The sequence below is a fragment of the Saccopteryx leptura genome, chromosome 3 (assembly GCF_036850995.1).
Source record: "Saccopteryx leptura isolate mSacLep1 chromosome 3, mSacLep1_pri_phased_curated, whole genome shotgun sequence".
Lineage (NCBI taxonomy): Eukaryota > Metazoa > Chordata > Mammalia > Chiroptera > Emballonuridae > Saccopteryx > Saccopteryx leptura.
The window spans coordinates 101,139,847-101,160,556 of NC_089505.1; the positions used below are offsets into that span (position 1 = coordinate 101,139,847).

Here is a 20,710-nt window from a genome sequence, read left to right on the forward strand (position 1 = left end):
GTTCTGTACTTGTTCCCTCCCAGCCCGAACATAGAGTTTAGAATGTCATTTTCCAAGAGTCCAATCATTTAGATTGGAGGGGGGGGGATAACTAAAAGATAAGCATAGACTTCGTATAGGCAATACATGTTTTAAATCGGAAAAGAAAGTTACAATGAATGTGGAAATGATTTTTTAAAATAAACTTAAAAATAGCCATTCCATGTACAGTAAGTGAAATTATAAGTTGTTTAAAAGTAAAGTACTAAAGAGTCTATAAAAATTGGTGTTGAATAAGTCCCTAGAAAATGTGAGAGTTCCAGGACAGTATACTGTTTTTACTTTACAGGAGAGGTGGCAGGCTTGATCAGTCAGACTGGTTTCACAGCATTAGTGTAACTGCAGAGGTGGCCAAAGGCAGTAAATTACAAACTTCTGGAGTGGAAATTATAAAATTCAATTCTCTCACCCAAAATTTCATTTGGCTTTTCCTTTAGGAAAAAAAATTAAAGCCATTCCCTTTAGTTCAGAGATTAATTTTCAGCAAGTATTTATTTAGTACCAATCTTTTTTCTTTTTCTTTTTTTGTGGCAGAGACAGAGAGAGGGACAGACAGACAGGAAGGGAGGGAGATGAGAAACATCAATTCTTTGTTGTGGTTCCTTAGTTGTTCCTTGATTGCTTTCTCATATGAGCCTTGGCTCGGGGGGGGGGGGGGCTACAGCAGACCGAGTGACCCTTTGCTCAGCTTGACCTTGGGCTCAAGCTGATGAGCCTTGCTCAAACCAGAAGAGCCCGTGCTCAAGCTGGTGACCTCGGGGTCTTGAACCTGGGTCCTCCACATCCCAGTTTGATGCTCCAGCCACTATGCCACCGACTGGTCAGGCTATTTAGTACCAATCTTAATGGGTGCCTTTAATGGATGAGGAAAGAACAGTTTTGTTGAAAAGCAGAGGCTGATGAAATGACGATGGTGTGTGTCAGATGTGCAAAGTCTTCAGTTGGCTTGTTCTCATATTCAGCTGTTTACTTAGAAAACATGATCTTTACAGATTGAGCAAGAAAAGTTGGCATCTATGAAAAAACAAGATGAAGACAAAGATAAGAGGGATAAGGAAGAAAAAGAAAGCAGCAGAGAAAAAAGAGAGAGGTCACGAAGCCCTCGAAGGTACAACACAATGGATGCATGCTTAATGTTTTATGAGTGCCTTAGTGTTAAGGTAGTCTGTGTAGCAAGTTACACCATTACTGAAGAAGCTAACTGCTCTATTCAGGGAATTTTTCCCATTATACAGTTTTCTTTTATATATTTATATATAATTTATTTTAAGTTACTGATTTTGAAAGAGAGGAAGGGAGAGATAGAGACATCAGTTTGTTGTTCCACTTATTTATGCATTCATTGGTTGATTCTTGTATGTGCCCCGACTGGGGATTGAACCCTCAACCTTGGCACATCAGGATGACACTAACCAGCTGAGCTACCTAGCCTGTGTTCCTGTCATACAGTGTTCATGGTGAGCTATTGTTTGCTTCTGGAGTAAACTATTTCATCTGTTGTTTGAGACAGATGATTTGACTATAATTGTTTATAAAATCTTGGTGAATTATTCAACTATTCTTGAATCAAAATTTAGATATGTTTTTTATATAGCTTTAGTTTAAATGTAGCATTTAATTAATTTGTTATTTTAATCAGTGGTCCCCAACCTTTTTTTGGGCCACGGACCGGTTTAATATCAGAAAATATATATATATATATTTTTTTTAATTCATTTTAGAGGGGAGGAGGAGAGACAGAGAGGGGGGGGGGGGAAGCTGGAAGCATCAACTCCCATATGTGCCTTGACCAGGCAAGCCCAGGGTTTCGAACCGGCGACCTCAGCATTTTCAGGTCGACACTTTATCCACTGCGCCACCACAGGTCAGGCTTAATATCAGAAAATATTTTCACGGACCAGCCTTTAGGGTGGGACGGATAAATGTATCACGTGACCAAGATAAGCGTCAAGAGTGAGTCTTAGACGGATGTAACAGAGGGAATCTGGTCATTTTTAAAAAATAAAACATTGTTCAGACTTAAATATAAATAAAACGGAAATAATGTAAGTTATTTATTCTTTCTCTGCGGACTGGTACCAGTCCGTGGCCTGGGGGTTGGGGACCACTGATTTTAATAATGTTCAACTCTTTTTCTTTACATTTCCTTTTTTATTAGAAATATGTCTGTTAGTTGTTCATATTATACTTTTCTAATTTCCTATTCTGCTTTTCTTAGATGGTTGTACTGAATCCAAAACAGATCCCTTATTTGTTTTCTTCCTTCCAGTGAGACTATGGTTAGGTTTCCATTTTTAAATCCAGGACTCAGCTTCTACTGTATTTGTGGTAAAGGTGAGGATTCCATTAGGCTTTTCATTTTTAGGGTTCTACTAATTTCTTCAGCAATCTGCTGGAATTAGTAAAAGGAGGAGGAATTTCTTTTTTTTCCCTTTCATTTATATTTGATGCTAAAACTTATCAAGGAAACAGTACTGTTTCTAGAGTTAAGCACAAATTATAGTGGTAACTACTTATTAGTGAACCAGGTCTTCCGTTTTACTTGAAGTTAGAGAAATCATTGAAAAGGAAAAGGAACTTCTCTTTCAAGAAAGCTATCTTAGGCAACTTTGATATATTTCTCTTCTTTTTCGAAGAACATATTGATTTAATGCACTGGTCATCTTTATGGAATACTTGTGCTCTGCCTGATGAATTCTGGTGGGATCTGTCTGCATCTAAACTTGGTTGGGTTTGATTTTTTTAATTTAATTTAAATTTTTTTTAATTTAATTTAATTTTTTTACAGAGACAGAGAGTCAGAGTGAGGGATAGACAGGGACAGACAGACAAGAACGGAGAGATGAGAAGCATCAATCATTAGTTTTTCGTTGCACATTGCTACACCTTAGTTGTTCATTGATTGCTTTCTCATATGTGCCTTGACCATGGGCCTTCAGCGGACCGAGTAACCCCTTGCTTGAGCCAGCGACCTTGGGTCCAAGCTGGTGAATTTTTGCTCAAACCAGATGAGCCCGTGCTCAAGCTGGAGACCTCGGGGTCTCGAACGTGGGCCTTCCGTATCCCAGTCTGACGCTCTATCCACTGTGCCACTGCCTGGTCAGGCGGGTTTGATTTTTTTATTTTATTTATTCATTTTTAGAGAGGAGAGAGAGAGAAAGGAGGAGCTGGAAGCATCAACTCCCATATGTGCCTTGACCAGGCAAGCCCAGGGTTTTGAACCGGCAACCTCAGTGTTTCCAGGTTGACACCTTATCCACTGAGCCACCACAGATCAGGCAAGGGTTTGATTTTTTTATTGGAGACTATTTATTCAAGTTGACCCTTGCACAATGCAGGTTTGAACTGCCCACGTTCACTTGCGCAGATTTTTTTCAATAAATACTGTAAATATATTTTCTCTCCCTTATGACTTTTTAATATTTCTTTTCCTGCTTTATTGTGAGAATAGAGCATACACTATATATAGCGTACAAAATACGTGTAAATTGTCATTAGTAAGGCTCTGGCCAACAGTTGGTTATTAGGTTTTAGGGAGTCAAAGGTTATATGAGGATTTTCACCTGCATAGAGAGTTGGTGCTCCTAACCCCTTGCATTGTTCGAGTCAGCTGTCCTTTTTTTAATTTTAGAGACAGGAAGAGGGGGGAGACATCAATTTGTTGTTCCACTTATTTATGCGTTTATTGTTGATTCTTATATGTGCCCTGACTAGGGGTTAAACATGCAACCTTGGCGTTTCAGGAGAGTCATCTGTACTTTTAAGCATCATCTCCCTCTGAAAAATTGGTCTTTGTTCTCCTCATCTCTGGAACTGATTAAGAACCAAAATTTAGAGTCCCAGGTCATTGCTTTCCTCCACTATAACTGGTAAACCAGAGAACGTTATCATTGGTTTGCTTGCCTTTCTGGTTTTCTCTTGGTCCTTTCTCTATTAAGTTAAATGTAATAGGGTATTTATTTTCATAGGGAATTTCTCAGATATAAACAATAATGGTATAATTAAAAAAAGATTAATCTTCACTTCTGCCTTTGATCCTCTCCCCCAATCCACATTATTCAGAAACCTGAAAAAAATTGCTTTTATCCTAGACGCAAATCCAGATCTCCTTCCCCTAGAAGACGATCTTCCCCTGTCAGGAGAGAGAGAAAGCGCAGTCATTCTCGATCTCCCCGTCACAGAACCAAGAGCCGGAGTCCTTCCCCTGCTCCAGAAAAGAAGGAAAAAACTCCAGAGCTCCCAGAACCATCAGCAAAAGTAAAAGAACCTTCAGTACAAGAGGCCACTTCTACTAGGTGAGTAGCTAAAAATCCATTTATAAATATCACAGCTTTAGGCTTTTACTAAGTAAGTGAGTGCAAATACAATACCTGAGTTTAAAACAAAACTACTTGTTTTTTTTTAAGTTTTCATTAAATTATAAAAATCGGCTTATAGAACAATTCAAAGTGTATAGGAGATTAAGTAAAATACTCCAAAGGTGACCACTGCTGTCCTTTGGTTGTACTCTTTGAAATATTTTATATACTGTAAGTTGCTTTTTTTTCTCAGTATTGTGACAACTCTGCACATTTAAAAACTATGCAGTTAGAGTTGTTAGTTGCTCATGAATTTCACTGATTTTTTGGAGTTTGGGAGAACTCCTCATAGATTTTGAAAACATTTTAAAAGGAGAAATAACTTTATTGAATTATGACTTAGGAGTGTGAGTTGAAGAAGGGGGAAATAAACTTTTTTTCTCCCATAGTGACATCCTGAAAGTTCCCAAGCTTGAACCTGTACCGGAACCTAAAGAACCTTCTCCAGAGAAAAATTCCAAAAAAGAAAAGGAAAAGGAGAAGACCAGACCACGATCCCGGTCACGTTCCAAATCCAGATCCCGGACACGTTCTCGCTCCCCTTCTCATACTCGACCTCGACGGCGCCATAGATCCAGATCAAGGTGAGTTGTGGCTTTAGGATCTGCATAGAGCTTAGGTTATGTGTTACTCTTTTAGATAGAATTAGGTAAAAAGTTTCAAAGAGTTAAAAACATTTAGTAAAATGTTATTTGGATATGCAGAGAGGTTTTGAGGACTCTGTACCATAAAAATCTACGTAAATGGAATTCTATCTCTTGAAATCCCTTTTTTTTTAAATAGAGAGTCAGAGAGAGGGATAGATAGGGACAGACAGACAGGAACGGAGAGAGATGAGAAGCAGCAATCATTTTTTTGTTGCTGTTCATTGGTTGCTTGTTGTACAGGCAAACCCAGGGTTTCAAACCAGGGACCTCAGCATTCCAGGTTGGCCACTCTATTGCGTCATCACAGTCCAGGCATAAATCTGGTTTTTTTTCATGTAGCTGTTGAGAAAAATACTGTCAAGCAATTTTTTCCATGTTCCTGATTTATTCAGGTCCTAATTTTGTTTCTTTTTTTTAAATTTTTTTCTTTTTTTTTTTCTTTTTTTTCTGTTGTATTTTTCCGAAGCTGGAAACGGGGAGGCAGTCAGACAGACTCCTGCATGCGCCCAACCGGGATCCACCTGGCATGCCCACCAGGGGGTGATGCTCTGCCCCTCTGGGGCGTCACTCTGTTGCATCCAGAGCCATTCTAGCGCCTGAGGCAGAGGCCACAGAGCCATCCTCAGCGCCCGGGCCATCTTTGCTCCAATGGAGCCCTGGCTGCGGGAAGGGAAGAGAGAGACAGAGAGGAGGGAGAGGGGGAGGGTGGAGAAGCAGATGGGCGCTTCTCCTGTGTGCCCTGGCCGGGAATCGAACCCAGGACTCCTGCACGCCAGGCCGACGCTCTACCACTGAGCCAACCAGCTAGGGCTGATCAGGCTTTTTAAAAAAATTTTTAATTTTTAACAAATGCTTGTGTTGAGGGCTTTCAATACTAATTTTGTTTCTTATGGCAGATCATACTCACCTAGAAGGCGGCCAAGCCCAAGAAGGCGGCCATCTCCTCGAAGAAGAACTCCACCAAGACGAATGCCTCCTCCACCCCGGCACAGAAGGAGCAGATCTCCAGTGAGGCGGTGAGTTTTCTTTTTTCTTTCTTTCTGCCCTTTTTTTTTAATGTGTCAGCTGTATGAAAGTATATTATATTCTAATCTTTGTATTAGTGTCCTGGAAGAAATAACTTCTGCATAGTAGATGTTTTCCAAAGAGCCTCATTTGAGGTGTAACACTATTTGCAATGAAAGATTATGCTAGTGTTGGAAAATAAAAAAAGAAGAAATTGACCATCTTATTGATATTTCTTCTTAACTTTTATCCTTTCAGACCCCACCAAGAAATCCTATCAAGTAAGAAAATTAGTCACTTTCCCACTTTCTTAGCTTTTAGTACCACCGGCTTCTGAAAAGTAGACTACAGAGCCAGCCAATAAGCTGCTTTTTTTATCAGTATGAAAATAACCCATTTATATTTTTTTAATGTTTTTTGTCATTTGAGCACAAGAGATTAGGAATTAAAGTAACCCTGTTAATACCAATGCTCTTTTTTTTTTTTTTTTTCTGAAGTGAGAAGTGGGGAGGCAGGTGGACAGACTCCTGGATGTTCCCAAACGGGTCCATCTGGCATGCCCACCAGAGGGTGATGCTCTGCCCATCTGGGCTGTTGCTCCAATGCCGCCGGAGCCATTCTAGCGCCTGAGGCTGAGGCCATGGAGCCGTCCTCAGCGCTTTGGGCCAACTTTGCTCCAATGGAGTCTTGGCTGCAGGAGGGGAAGAGAGAACCAGAGAGAAAGGAAAGAGGAAGGGGTGAAGAAGCAGATGGGTGCTTCTGTGTGCCCTGACCTGGAATCAAACCCGGGACATCCACTCGCCAGGCCGATGCTCTACTGCTGAGCCAACTGGTCAGGGTCCCAATGCTCTTTTTAAAAAATCATCTTAAAATTAACACGAAGTAAAATGTTTTCATCTATCACTTTTAAGAGAAAGTGTGTTGCTGTATCTGTCCTGACAAGGCATTTCATGTTTTTGGAAGGAATGCTGATGGTTATGCTTCAGATTACATTTAAAATAAAACTTTGCGTCTGAGACTTTTAAGGTTTTTTCAGGTAACTGAATCAATTTGGAAATAGAGGGAACAATAAGCTCCATAATTTTTATTGTATCTGCAGTCTGAAGTTTTTCAGAGTTCCATAGTTTTTAAACGATAATATTTTTCTATGGAGAGGACTTATCAAGATATATTGAATCATTTTTATAGCTATTAAAATTATAGAATTGATATTAATACTGATATAAATGGTCAGTAAGTTTAGGCATCACACTTCTAAAACTGATTATTTCTTAGTAAGAGAAAAGTAACACCAGTGCTTTCTAGTAAAAGGTTAGTGGAAACAGCTATTTCTTACATTGGAGTTTTGCAAACAGCATGTTTTAATTGTGCTTACTGAGCCATTTAGCAATCAAAATATTTTGCAGATTATGTAAGATTCCCTTTCAGGCAGTGTTTATCTCACACTTAAGGTAGGGTTTCTTTTTTTCAGGTTCTCAGGAATTCTTCTGCCAAAGGTGAATTCTGCAGGTACACATAATTGCAACAGAACTTACCACAAATTTTGCCGCAGAATTCGAGAGGCCCCTGCTTCTAAGTTTATGTAGCTAAATGAATTTCTAATCTTGCACATCTCTTAAAGTGCAACTTAAAGGTTGCTAGATATTGTGTTATTAAATGGAAAATACTTTATACCACCCAAATTTTATATGCAAACTCCAAACACTGGTATCATTCCTGAGGAAGGAAAGAGACTGGTTAGTTATTATATTAGCACTCAACATATTTATAACTGGAAAGACAACTCAAACATGGGTTTATCAGAATAATTTATTTCTTTATAGTCTCAGAGCTAGCTGTTTCCTGTGCTAGGTTATGGTTTTATTTCCCATTTTCAACAACTAATGTATATGCTTAGCTACATAAACTCAAAAGTTGGATAAAAGTAGCTGTATTTTTTTATAAACTGTACATACCTGTATGGTCATTCTTTGTAAGTGTGCAGTTACTGAGTATGAATACTTTATTCCACAGAAGAAGGCGTTCATCAGCATCCTTGTCTGGGAGTAGTTCATCCTCCTCTTCGTCTCATTCCCGGTCACCGCCAAAGAAGCCTCCTAAGAGGACATCCAGCCCCCCTCGAAAAACGCGGAGGTTGTCTCCTTCAGCAAGTCCTCCAAGGCGACGGCATAGGCCATCGCCCCCAGCAACTCCTCCACCAAAAACTCGTCATTCCCCAACACCCCAGCAGTCAAACCGAACAAGGAAAAGCCGTGTTTCTGTTTCTCCAGGGAGAACTTCAGGTAAAGGTAAAATCAAATAAAAACTATGTTCTTTCTCATTTGCTTACAAAGTGTTCCCTCTCCCTCTACAAAGTATGAAGTAGCTGGGTAATGTTTATATGTGATGTTCTTTGTAAATTGTTTAGAGGCTCACCTCTTCTTTCCTGCTTAAAGTTTTTGGAATTTGATGGAATGGACTTGAAATGTGTTTGTTTTTAGGAGTGCCCTCTGGCATAGAGTAGGTAGAGAAAAATGTTATGAGTCAGGGTTGTTGGATTTTGGGTAACTTACCAAGTTGTGTCATCATGATAAGGAATCATTATATTACTTTGAGACTAGTTAACTTTCCCGTTATAAAGGATTTTTTTGTTGGATACCTTGTTTGAGGATTTCATATTCTTTTAAATTCTTTTCTTGGTCACATTGGGCTCTTTAAGGAAGGACATGGTGTCCTCTTAAAAGGTGATTTTTTTTTTTTAATTTAGGATCTAGGCAGATTATTGAGTGTTGTCCTTTCTTTATTCAGTAGATTGATTTCTGAGGAATTTATGATCTGTGATCCTGCCAGGCAAGTGGAATGCTGTTAGTCTGAGTGAAGGTTGTGGTCAGTTGGGGTTGTTCCTTTATTAAATGCATGCTGTAGGATCTGTTTGAGTGGAATTGGGCCTCTAGTGCCTAAGGCTGTACTCAACAGCCGGAAAGGTGAGTAGTGGGGGAGGGCGAAATCTAAAAAGCTGCTGTAGCAATGGCTTTAAGGAGCAATGTTTAGTTGCTCTGATCATATTTAAATTTTCAGGTCAAAAACAAAATGGGATGGGTGAAATTTTGACTATATTTTAATGAATTTCTAATCAGCATTCTGCTGCTTTGTCTCTCTGTCCCCACCCCTCCTGCAATTTGTTGATATCTAGCTTTGTGTCTTTTGAATTTTTATGTTCAGGCATAGATAAGCAATCAACAGTGAAAGGGGATCCCTGGCTGGTTGGCTCAGCGGTAGAGTGTTGGCCTGGTGTGTGGAAGTCCTGGGTTCGATTTCCAGGTGGGGCACACAGGAGAAGCGCCCATCTGCTTCTCCACCCTTCCCCCTCTCCTTTCTCCCTGACTCTCTCTTCCCCTCCTGCAGCCAAGGCTCCACTGGAGCAAAGTTGGCCTGGGCGCTGAGAATGGCACCATGGCTTCCCCCTTTGGTGTCAGAATGGCTCTGGTTGCAATTCTGATCAGTATTACATCAAATTATTGAACTCAGGTTTTATTCATCGTGAAATTTATACAACTCCTTATCACTGTCAAAACTCCCAGCCATTAGCTTGTTCTCATCTGTTTCTGATGACAAATCACTGTCTTCGACAATGAGCACAAAAACAAACACGAAAAAGTGGGAGATGCAAGTAAAAAAATCTACAACCACTGTATAAGACACACCCAGTTTTTAGACCCCAAATTTAGGGGGAAAGTGCGTCTTATACATGAGGAAATATGGTAGTTCTATTCCTATGGATTCTGGGACAGATCTTTTCATGTTCGGACAAAACCCAGCCAAAGAGGCGTACTGTGATCAGTGTATTCAGAGGCTGCCCTGTGACCACTGAAGCTGAATATTGGTTCTAACCACTTGGAAATAACTTTACAGTTAAGTGATCCCAGCCATCTGTGATAAAATTTCAGAGCTAGAAATAACTTTCGAGATTGTTGTCATCAAGAAACAGGTTCTCAGATTAAGTGATTTGGTCAAGGTCAACCAGCCAAGACTAGAATTTGGATTCTGATTCCCAGTTGAAAATGTAGACTTGGTCCAACTCTCCTACTCCAAAATGTGTGTTTTGGTTTTTGAAGGAGGGAAATGGGAGGGCAGGATAAAAGTCTTTAGGTTCTGTACCTGGCAGTATGGTTTCAGAAATTTCTTTGCAGTTTTCATCGCTAATAAGAGCAATGACATTGAAATGTAGTAGATTTTACTTTTGTAATTCATGTAGTAGTCACCAATTGGGGTTTTAAGTGAAGGTTCTGCTGTTGATGGTGACAAATGGAGTGAGAGAGTGGCAGGAAAAGTATTTTGGGGAATTTAAAAGGTAAATTATTTGGAGTATATATAATGTACAAGGTGGGGCAGAAGTATGCAAAAGTTTATTCTTTTACTATTTATTAATTACTGTATTATTTTCCATAGGAACAACTGGAAATCTATTTTTGCTTCTACATTTGAAGGGGGTCTTCAGGAAGCATTTTATTATCAGTGGCATATCATCGTTAAATTGATATTTCAGTACATAAAATAGTGCTTTGAAATCAGTGCAAAAATTTTTTTAGGGGGGAGAGAGATCAGATGTATAAACTCATAGTTGCAGCACTTTAGTTGTTCATTGATTGATTCTCATTTGTGCCTTGACCAGGGGGGCTCCAGACAAGCTAGTGACCCATTTCTCAAGCTGGTGGTCTTGGGGTTTCAAACCTGGGACCTCAGCGTCCTGTGTCAGTGCTCTATTACCTACTGTGCCACCATCGGTCAGACATTATTAGGATATATGATGCAGTATATTTTTGAGGATCTATGCCGGTGGTGGTGGTGGTGGTGGTGGTGGTGGTGGTGGTGGTGGTGGTGGTTTTGAGTTCAGGTCAGTTTAGCCATATAAATCATACCTGTAGATACTAAGTGATTATTTTATTAATTCTGGCTGTAGTGCTTGTAAGTGATCTTTTGGGCAAGTCTGTTGAAGTAGATTTAAAATACTGGTTTTTCGGCCCTGGCCAGTTGGCTCAGCAGTAGAGCGTCAGCCTGGTGTGTAGAAGTCCTGGGTTTGATTCCCAGCCAGGGCACACTGAAGAAGTGCCCATTCACTTCTCCACCCTTCCCCCTCTCCTTTCTCTCTGTTACTCTCTTCCCTCCTGCAGCTAAGGCTCTATTGGAGCAAAGTTGGCCCAGGCGTTGAGGATGGCTCCATGGCCTCCACCTCAGGCACTAGAATGGCTCCCGTGGCATCAAAGCAACACCCTAGATGGGCAGAGCATTGCTCCCTGGTGGGCATGCCAGGTGGATCCTAGTGGGGTGCATGCGGGAGTCTGTCTCTGCCTCCCTGCTTCTCACTTCAGAAAAATACCCCCCCCCCCCCAAAATGCTGGTTTTTCAGTTGATTCAGAAGATTTCTGACTTTATGCTAGAATGACTATGAACATTGAGATGCTCCTGTATATGTGCCCTGACTGGGGAATTGAACCAGGGATCTTCGTGCTCCGGAACAATGCAACCAGCCAAGCTTTCTGGCCAGGGCTTAATTTTTATTGATTTTTAGAGAAACAGAGAGAAGAGGGAGGGAGAGAGGGTGAAGGGGGAGGGAAGCACTCATTTGTTGTTCCATTCAGTCATGCATTCCCTGGTTGCTTCCTGTGTGTGCCCTGACCAGAGATAGAACTGCAACCTTTGTGGTTTGGGGACAATGCTCTTAACCATCTGAGCTAACCAGCTAGGGCCTATTATAATGTTAATGCTGCGACTCAGTTAGTCACTGAACCAGAGTAGGGGTATATAGTAGATACTTGTTTACTGGTTTGACTGTGTTAACAATAATTAGATTGTTTTAGCTAAGCCATTAATGAGAGTTGATTAAGGAAAAACTCCCAAGTGCGTATTTCTATAAGAAAAGATGTCAGTTGTGTTATAGTTCAGTTGTATTATTTGCGAGCCATCTTGCTCTTTTTTTTTGTTTAAAGGTGAGAGAAGGGCAGGGAGGAGAGATGAGAAGCATAAACTCATAGTTGTAGCACTTTAGATGTTCATTGATTGCTTCTCATATGTTCCTTTACTGGGGGACTTCAGCCAAGCCAGTGATCTTTGGGCTCAAGCTGGTGACCTTGGGGTTTTAAATCCGCTGCACTGCCACCGGTTGTATCTTGCAAATACTACCACATTTTTATGTTTCTTGAGGGAAAATGCATGCTGACATCCAGATACATTTTAGGAACACAGTTTTCCAAGGTGGTAACTTGGACATGTGGTTTCTAGATAACTTGCATGCCTTTAAAGAAATGTGCTGGGTAGTTCAGTTGGAGTGTATCCAGCTATGCCGAGGTTGCGGGTTCTATACTTTGTCAGGGCACATACAGGAATCAACCAATGAATGTAGGAATGAGTGGAAAACAAATTGGTGTTTCTCTCTCCCTCTCCTTTCCCCTCTCTAAAATGGGGACTACAAGTTTTAAATGCACTTAACAGTGCTACCATATTTTATGATAACTAACTAGGTGTTTACCCATTCTTTACTCAATCCATTGGTTTGTCCAAAGGGCTTATTAGGTAAGAATTGTTAAAATGCTGGTTATTTGAAAAGTACAGTAGTGCCTGACCAGGCGGTGGCGCAATGGATAGAGCATTGGACTGGGATGCAGAGGACCCAGGTTCGAGACCCCCAAGGTTGCCAGCTTGAGTGCGGGCCCATCTGGCTTGAGTATAAAGCTCACCAGCTTGGACCCAAGGTCGCTGGCTTGAGCAAAGGGTTACTAGGTCTGCAGTAGCCCCAAGGTCAAGGCACATATGAGAAAGCAATCAATGAACGACTAAGGTGCCACAACAAAGAATTGATGCTTCTCATCTCTCTCCGTTCCTGTCTGTCTGTCCCTATCTATCCCTCTCTCTGACTCTGTCTCTGTAAAAAAAAAAAAAGTATAGTAGGTAATTCTCCAGTTTGACAATGTTAACATAGATGAGATTGCTGGTTTAGATCAATAGTTCTCAGGTTAATGTATGATAAGAAATTATAATGATTATATCTCCATAGACTTGATTTTAGTTGAAGCAATGGATGGATATCATAGACAGATCTAGTAGTTGTTGGAAATTAAAGCCTATACCCTAAAAATAAAGTGTTACAGCCAGATCCTCATTCACTTAAATTATCTGTGACTTTGAAGTTACTTCTTTTTTAAACCTTCAATAGCTCTTGTAAAATGAGGGGAGGTGATATTAGCCGTGCTTAATAGGACTTAACATAGCAAACATACAATAGGTAGTTGCCATAATAATTTTCCATGCAATTGGGAAAAGGTAAGTTGGATAATTCATAAGGTACCTCCAGCTCTCTTACTGTCCTGGGTATATTTCAGAGCTGCTACTACTTTTTTCCTTCTTTTTTCTCAGCTTTGGAAAGAATCTTCCAGCCTTAGTATTTAATTATTTTTTACTATTGTGAAGGTTTATATTAGTCTAGGTAGTTTAAATCTCTCAGGCTATTTTGTGAGATTATGTTCTACATAAAGAGCCTACAGTCTCTTGGTGGCTAGTTCATTCTTCTTCAGACCAAATATTTCTCTGAAAATTTTAGCAGATTTAATTTCTTAATCATTTATCTGTTTTCTGAACCTACCCATAGTAGGTGTTTGAAGGCTCTTTATGCTGATGACACTTCCATAGACTTCTAAGTTGTGACATAGAACACAGGTTTACTGGGCTGAATGTTATACATATCATAAAGCTTGTTGTACTCAGAAACAGCTCCTACTTAACTTTTTTTTTTTTTTGGAGTGAATCTCAAGATTCTAAATCAGTATAGAACTTTTTGAGGCTTTTCATCCTACATTTAAAATTTCTTGCTTCTACTTGTACTATTTAGATGACAGAAAGGTCCTACAGAATTTTGTAATTCTTTTTGAATTCTCTGTAAATTCTTTATGAGAATAGTCATGCCTGTTTTTGTATTGATAAGATGTCTTGTGAAGCTTTGTTTTGATTTCTTCTTGTAAATGGGTTTTCCCCCCATACTCTTTTTAGTGACAAAACATAAAGGTACAGAAAAAAGAGAGTCCCCTTCACCAGCACCCAAGCCTAGAAAAGTAGAGTTATCTGAATCAGGTAAGTTTTGTGTACGTGTTTGTTTTAAGCTGTATTAGATTTTTTGCAGATTTGATCAAACTCTTCTGGTTAAAGATTAAAGTAAAATATATGGTGTACAGGTAAGCTAGGATTCTGAAGTCATACCAACCTGGTTTGAATCCTAGACTCCACTGCTTAATTGCATTTTGTTTGCTTAGTTACTTAAATTATCCTTGCCTCATTTGTTTTCATATCTGAAATGTAGATAACAGTATCCTTAAGGTTTCTGTCAATTAACTGAAGTTAACATTTATTCAGTGCTTGGCACCCAGCCCAACCTGTATCAAATGCCTAAATAAGTTTACATTTTTATTACATTTGGTGGTGATAGTCTAAATTGGCATTTTAAGCGCCTTCTCTGTAAAAAAATAAAGGTGGGTGGGTGAGAGAGAGAGAGAGAGAGTGTGTGTGTGTGTGTTAGTTGTATTGTGTGACTTAATTCAATAAAGATTTGAGAGACCCATTTCCCATTCAGATATGTTATGTTTTCTTGTATAACTAAAGAAACACTTTCTAAATGCACCCATCTTTCAGAAGAAGATAAAGGTGGCAAAATGGCTGCAGCAGATTCTGTGCAGCAGAGACGTCAGTATAGACGACAGAACCAGCAGTCTTCGTCTGGTATGGACACTGATTTAAGTTTTTTTTACACTTAGATTTTTTAATAAAAAATACTTAAGATCTGTATACTCAGGAGAAATATATTTGTGCCTACATAGAGAAAAAAGTATTCTTTTCCCAATTCCAAAGTTTTTGTTTGTTTGTTTTTGAGAGGAGAGACTGTGCATGCAAACAAGAGATAGCAAGGAAGAGAAGAAGCATCAACTTGTAGTTGTGGCACTTTAATTGTTCATTCATTATTTTCACATGTACCTTGACTTGGGGGCTCCAGCTGAGCCAGTGACCTTGGGATCATGTTGATGATCTTGGCGCGCAACCTCGGGGTTTCAAACCTGCGATCTCAGCATCCCAGGTTGATGCTCTATCCACTGCGCCACCACCAGTCAGGCCCCAGAGCTTTTATTCAGAAAATTTCTGTGCACATTTAAGAATCTGTGGTTTAAAAAGGAAAAACAACAAAGCCCACACAACCAAATTGTAGGTAATGTTGTCTGCCTTTTTAATGTAATATATCTAGATATCTTCCCCTGTTCTAATGGGTCTACCATACTTCTTTATTGTAATATTCTGTAATTTAGTGAACTAGTCAACTTTTGGGACATTTAGGTTGCTTCTAATTCTTTTTGTGTACTGTGTAAATGTATCTGTAAAATAATTATTAAAAGTGAAAATTTTGAATTAGAGTATGTACACAACAACCTGATTTTTAAACCAGGTCTTCTGACTTTATTATAGTAGTTCAGTTAGTATTTGTAGCTGAGTCTAGGCATTGCCTTTGCTTTTCATTTATAAAAGTGAAACCAAAGCATCCCACAATGGCATTGTCAGGTAAAAGCTATACAGCTTTTGCAACTCTTTTAAGGTAAGGTTTATCATGGAAAGGCTTGAAAATGCTTATAGGTCTTAGGTGTTTTTTTTGATAGTTGGAACTTTGTTGATATTTGGGGAACTGGTTATTTCAAGTTAAGGAAAGCATGTGCAAACAATTGATGTTTTTCTCTTAGGAGTTGCTCCAGGCCTGTAGGAAATGTTACAAAAGATTTGTTCAATAAATGCTAGGGACATAGAATCCAGTATTCAGACCCTAACCAGACTTTCCAAAGCCTGTAGAGTACTTAGAGTAATAAGAATCAAGTAATTGCCTGACCAGGCGGTGGCGTAGTGGATAGAGCGTTGGACTGGGATGTGGAAGAACCCAGGTTCGAGAACCCGAGGTCGCCAGCTGAGCGTGGGCTCATCTGGTTTGAGCAAAAAGCTCACAAGCTTGGACCCAGGGTTGCTGGCTCCAGCAAGGGGTTACTAAGTCTGCTGAAGGCCCGCAGTCAAGGCACATATGATAAAGCAATCAATGAACAACTAAGAAGTCACAACGCGCAATGAAAAACTTAATGATTGATGCTTCTCATCTCTCTGTTCCTGTCTGTCTATCCCTCTCTCTGACTCTCTCTGTCTGTAAAAAAAAAAAGAAGTAATTGAAATGTTTTTTGAGCTTTATTTAGTTTTTAGGAAAAACACTATAGATTCTTAAAAGTCATTGGGTCTCCTTGGATTTTGCTGTGCAAATAATTTATATCAGTGGTTTTCAGCCACTGGTCCACAAGAGTTCACTACTCTGATGTTGCATGAAGATTATAGACGCAATGATTATAGACTCTATAATCTTCATACACCATCAGGATGGTGAACTCTTGCACAGACCAGCAGTTGAAAACCACTGGTTTATTATTTATGTAATAATAATGATTATGTATTTTTATTTGTACCTGGATTTCAAGTCATTGAGCACATACTGGTATTGCCTTTGTTCAGAGGTGGTTTGTAGACATGTCTGCTTATGTTCATGAATTTGCTAATTTGGATGTTCCACTTAGATTCAGAAACCGTGGACAGACTTTTTTTAAACACAGATTTACTGTAATAATTTGTTTATTTTGTAATTATAGATTCTGGCTCCTCCTCTTCCTCAGAAGATGAGCGTCCCAAGAGATCCCATGTGAAGAATGGTGAGGTAGGCAGGCGGCGGAGACATTCCCCTTCCCGGAGTGCCTCTCCATCACCTCGAAAGCGCCAGAAAGAGCCTTCCCCTCGGTAATGTCTTTTTTCCAGTAGTCTTCACTGCTCTTTTATAGTGATGAAACTTCATAACTTAAGGGATGGGTTACACAGCTTATTTTAGAACTTGGCTAACTATTTTAAGGATAAAAGGATGTGATTGGATTTTGTTCGGGGTGGGGGTTTGCTTTGTTTGGTGGTCATTAGCTAATTAATGGCTTCGTGAGATTTATACCACCATGTTGTATGTGTGCATGACTAGAGTACCAGTTAAATCGTAGTATTAATTCTCGAACATCTTTGAATATTTAAAAAATATATCTCCATTAGTGATACTTAACACCATTGAAGTAAATAATTTGGTGAATGAAATTCTTGACATTTGTTTTTCTCCACTGCTCTCAGGATGCAGATGGGAAAGCGATGGCAATCGCCAATGACTAAAAGGTTGGTTAGACACTACTTTGTAACTTAGGGTTACGTGTCCATATTATAGTGACTTAATTTACTTTTTAGGTAACCATAACCGGTAGAAATGTACACAGTGTTCATTTTAGAGCATTATTTGAGGTTAGGTTTTTGTATACTCACAGTATATATAGTAACACCTTAAATTGAGTGGGGAAGGACTCTGGTGACAGTTAGGGAAGGCAAGAAAAACTGGAGAGACTGAAAGTGAAAAGGGAGTGTAGGGCTTTGGCTTGCTCAGTGTTTCCTGTGGTAGGAAGGGAGCTTTACATATCTTCATTGAACCTTTTTGATTATTGGTGTCTGTGTGACCATGAGTGAAAAGAAGTAGTAAAGTGAGTTGCTTAGGGTTACACAGTGACAAAGCTACATCTCAGACTTGTGCCACTGACATATACCATTCATTATACTAGCTTCACTGGTCTTCTGCTTTGGGGGTTTAGCTGCCACTAAAGTTCTCAGTATTTGTTTTTTTCTGGAACTGTCTTATTGTCTTATTTTTTACTTGCTTTTTGAAGCTGTGTTATTTTAGGTAGTCTCGTTAATAAAAAGGTTTTCTTAGAAAGTTTCTTTGGCTCTTGTCAGCAGTGTTTATGGTGGAGCTAAGCAGTGTGTTTGTGCTGTGGAAGTAACTATTGTCAATAAAAAAAGAAAACCTAAAGGAAGATAAATTTAGATGCTTAGTTATTCTGTTCTCAGCTGTAATTACTCCTGGTTTCTGTGAAATTGCTAGTAAACTAGGTAAAAATTACTTTACAAAATAATTTAGTGGTAAGATTTCTTCCCTTTCTCACCCCCCTGTACCCACCCCACATTCTGGAACTGTTTTCTTTATGGGAAAGAGATTTCTCACTACAGTGAAATCAATGCTAATGTTTATTACCCTGCCCCAAGATGTTTACATTTTGTTTCTCATTTAAAAAAGGTGCTGAGTTGCCTGACCTGTGGTGGCGCAGTGGATAAAGTGTCAACCTGGAAACGCTGAGGTTGCTGGTTCAAAACCTTGGGCTTGCCTGGTCAAGGCACATATGGGAGTTGATGCTTCCTGCTCCTCCCCCCTTCTCTCTCTCTCTCTCTCTTCCCTCTCTATAATGAATAAATAAAATCTTAAAAAAAAAAAAAAAAGGTGCTGAGTTGCCCTGGCCAGTTAGCTCAGGTGATTAGAACATCGTCCCGAAGCACAGAGGTTGCTGGTTCGATCCCTGGTCCAGGCACATACAAGAACAGGTTCAGATTGATGTTCCTGTCTCTCTCTCTCTCTCTAAAATCAATAAATAAACATTAAAAAAAAAAAAGGTGCTGAGTTATACTAGTAGCCTCAAGTTTAGTGTTACTGGAAATTGCAGTCAGGTGTCTGGGATTTAGAGATGGAGCAATAATTCTTTGGAATCATGCTTCAGTATTTATTGTATATATTTGAAAAGGAGAAATACAGCCTGATTTCTGATGTATATGAAAAGAAGTTTAAACATTGAAAACCGTAACATTTACCATGTTCTTAAACATTTGTCTTTTGGGTATTGAACATTCCTTAACTTAAAAAATATAACGGATATTGATCATACTTACTGTAGTTGATCACATCTCAGGTAATTGTCACATCTTTAACTTCTTGTCTCCATTACCGGTATGCCTAGAGAAATGAGATTGTTCTGAAGAGAAGTCTGTGCTGAGAGTGGGTCCCAGCTGTCTGCAGGCTGGCTTCTTGTTAAGAGATTTATCAATTCCTAAGTACTTGAGGTGCTATAAGGGCTACATCAAATTGAGTCTTAATAAAACTGCTTCTCACACATTTAGGGGAATAACTTTCCTATTCACCAATTTCTACACACATTTGAAGGTTTGGCTTGACATTAGTATGAAGAGTAACTAGCGAATACTTAGCTTCTTTTTTTTTTTTTTTCTTTTTTTTTTTTTGTATTTTTCTGAAGTTGGAAATGGGGAGGCAGTCAGACAGACTCCCTCATGCGCCTGACCGGGATCCACCCGGCATGCCCACCATGGGGTCATGCTCTGTTGCAACCAGAGCCATTCTAGCGCCTGAGGCAGAGGCCACAGAGCCATCCTCAGCGCCCAGGCCAACTTTGCTCCAATGGAGCCTCGCTGCAGGAGGGGAAGAGAGAGACAGAGAGGAAGGAGAGGGGGAGGGGTGGAGAAGGAGGTGGGTGCTTCTCCTGTGTGCCCTGGCCGGGAATCAAACCCGGGACTTCTGTATGCCAGGCCGACGCTCTACCACTGAGCCAACCGGCCAGGGCCTTCTTAGCTTTTTTTTTTTTAAACCCTGAAATGCATGTCTTATCAGATCTATGAAGAAACAATAGCTTTCAGATCATAGAACCATGTGGTATCAAGACTCCAGTTATGAGTGATTATTAGATTTTTCTGGCAGTTTCTTAGCTATACTACTTTGGTTATAGTTTTGGTTTTATTTAGTCTTATTTTCCTTTTAGCTTTTTTTTTTTTTTTTCCCTGTATTTTTCTGAAGCCGGAAACGGGGAGAGACAGTCAGACAGACTCCCGCATGCGCCTGACCGGGATCCACCCGGCACGCCCAACAGGGGGCGACGCTCTGCCCCTCCGGGGCGTTGCTCTGTTGCGACCAGAACCACTCTAGCGCCTGGGGCAGAGGCTGAGGAGCCATCCCCAGTGCCTGGGCCATCTTTGCTCCAGTGGAGCCTCGGCTGCGGGAGGGGAAGAGAGAGACAGAGAAGAAGGAGAGGGGGAGGGGTGGAGAAGCAGATGGGCACTTCTTCTGTGTGCCCTAGCCGGGAATCGAACCCGGGACTTCTGCACGCCAGGCCGACGCTCTACCACTGAGCCAACCGGCCAGGGCAGCTTTTTTTTTTTTACAAGAGACAGAATGTTGGAGAGAGACAGACAGGGAGAGAGATGAGAAGCATCAATTCTTTGTTGTGGCATCTTAGTTGTTCGTTGATTGCTTGTTCATTGATTGCTTTCTCATATGTGCCTTGACGGAGGCTACAGCAGAGCAGGTGACCCCTTGCTCAAGTCAGTGACCTTTAGGCTCAAGCCAGCCACCACAGGGTCTTATCTGTGATACCAAGCTCAAGCCAGCAACCCTGCACTCAAGCTGGTGACCTCGGGGTCTCAAAACTGGGTCCTCCGCATCCCAGTCCGATGCTCTATCCACTGCACCACCGCCTGGTCAGGACTGAGTTCAGTTTTTAATGAGAGTTTCAGTTTAAAGTTTTGCAAACAAAATTGGGATAATATTTTAAGAGAAGTTGGATAATCAATAGTAATAGCCTCTTAATTTCATTATACCTACTGATAACATATTGGGCATTCTAGTTTAAGTCACCTCATCCTTAAAGTTTGTGAATATAAAGCTTTACTTCTCTTCTTTTTATGTCAAAATCCAAATGTCTTTACTGATTT

The 20,710-nt window shown here is 40.1% G+C and overlaps 1 protein-coding gene across 8 annotated transcripts in view; it reads left to right on the forward strand.

Annotated features, from left to right (window-relative positions):
• SRRM1 (serine and arginine repetitive matrix 1) overlaps positions 1 to 20,710 on the forward strand; it is a 38,870-nt gene that overhangs the window by 7,355 nt on the left and 10,805 nt on the right. For 2 of the 8 annotated variants that reach the window (XM_066375441.1, XM_066375449.1), the window contains 9 exons: positions 1,032 to 1,147; positions 4,131 to 4,334; positions 4,787 to 4,981; positions 5,941 to 6,060; positions 8,063 to 8,337; positions 14,069 to 14,149; positions 14,705 to 14,791; positions 16,735 to 16,879; positions 17,249 to 17,290. In XM_066375441.1, coding sequence (XP_066231538.1) covers positions 1,032 to 1,147; positions 4,131 to 4,334; positions 4,787 to 4,981; positions 5,941 to 6,060; positions 8,063 to 8,337; positions 14,069 to 14,149; positions 14,705 to 14,791; positions 16,735 to 16,879; positions 17,249 to 17,290 — 1,265 coding nt within the window. The remainder of the gene's footprint in view (positions 1 to 1,031; positions 1,148 to 4,130; positions 4,335 to 4,786; positions 4,982 to 5,940; positions 6,061 to 8,062; positions 8,338 to 14,068; positions 14,150 to 14,704; positions 14,792 to 16,734; positions 16,880 to 17,248; positions 17,291 to 20,710) is intronic. The other 6 variants (XM_066375442.1, XM_066375443.1, XM_066375444.1 and 3 more) reach the window with 6 other exon arrangements.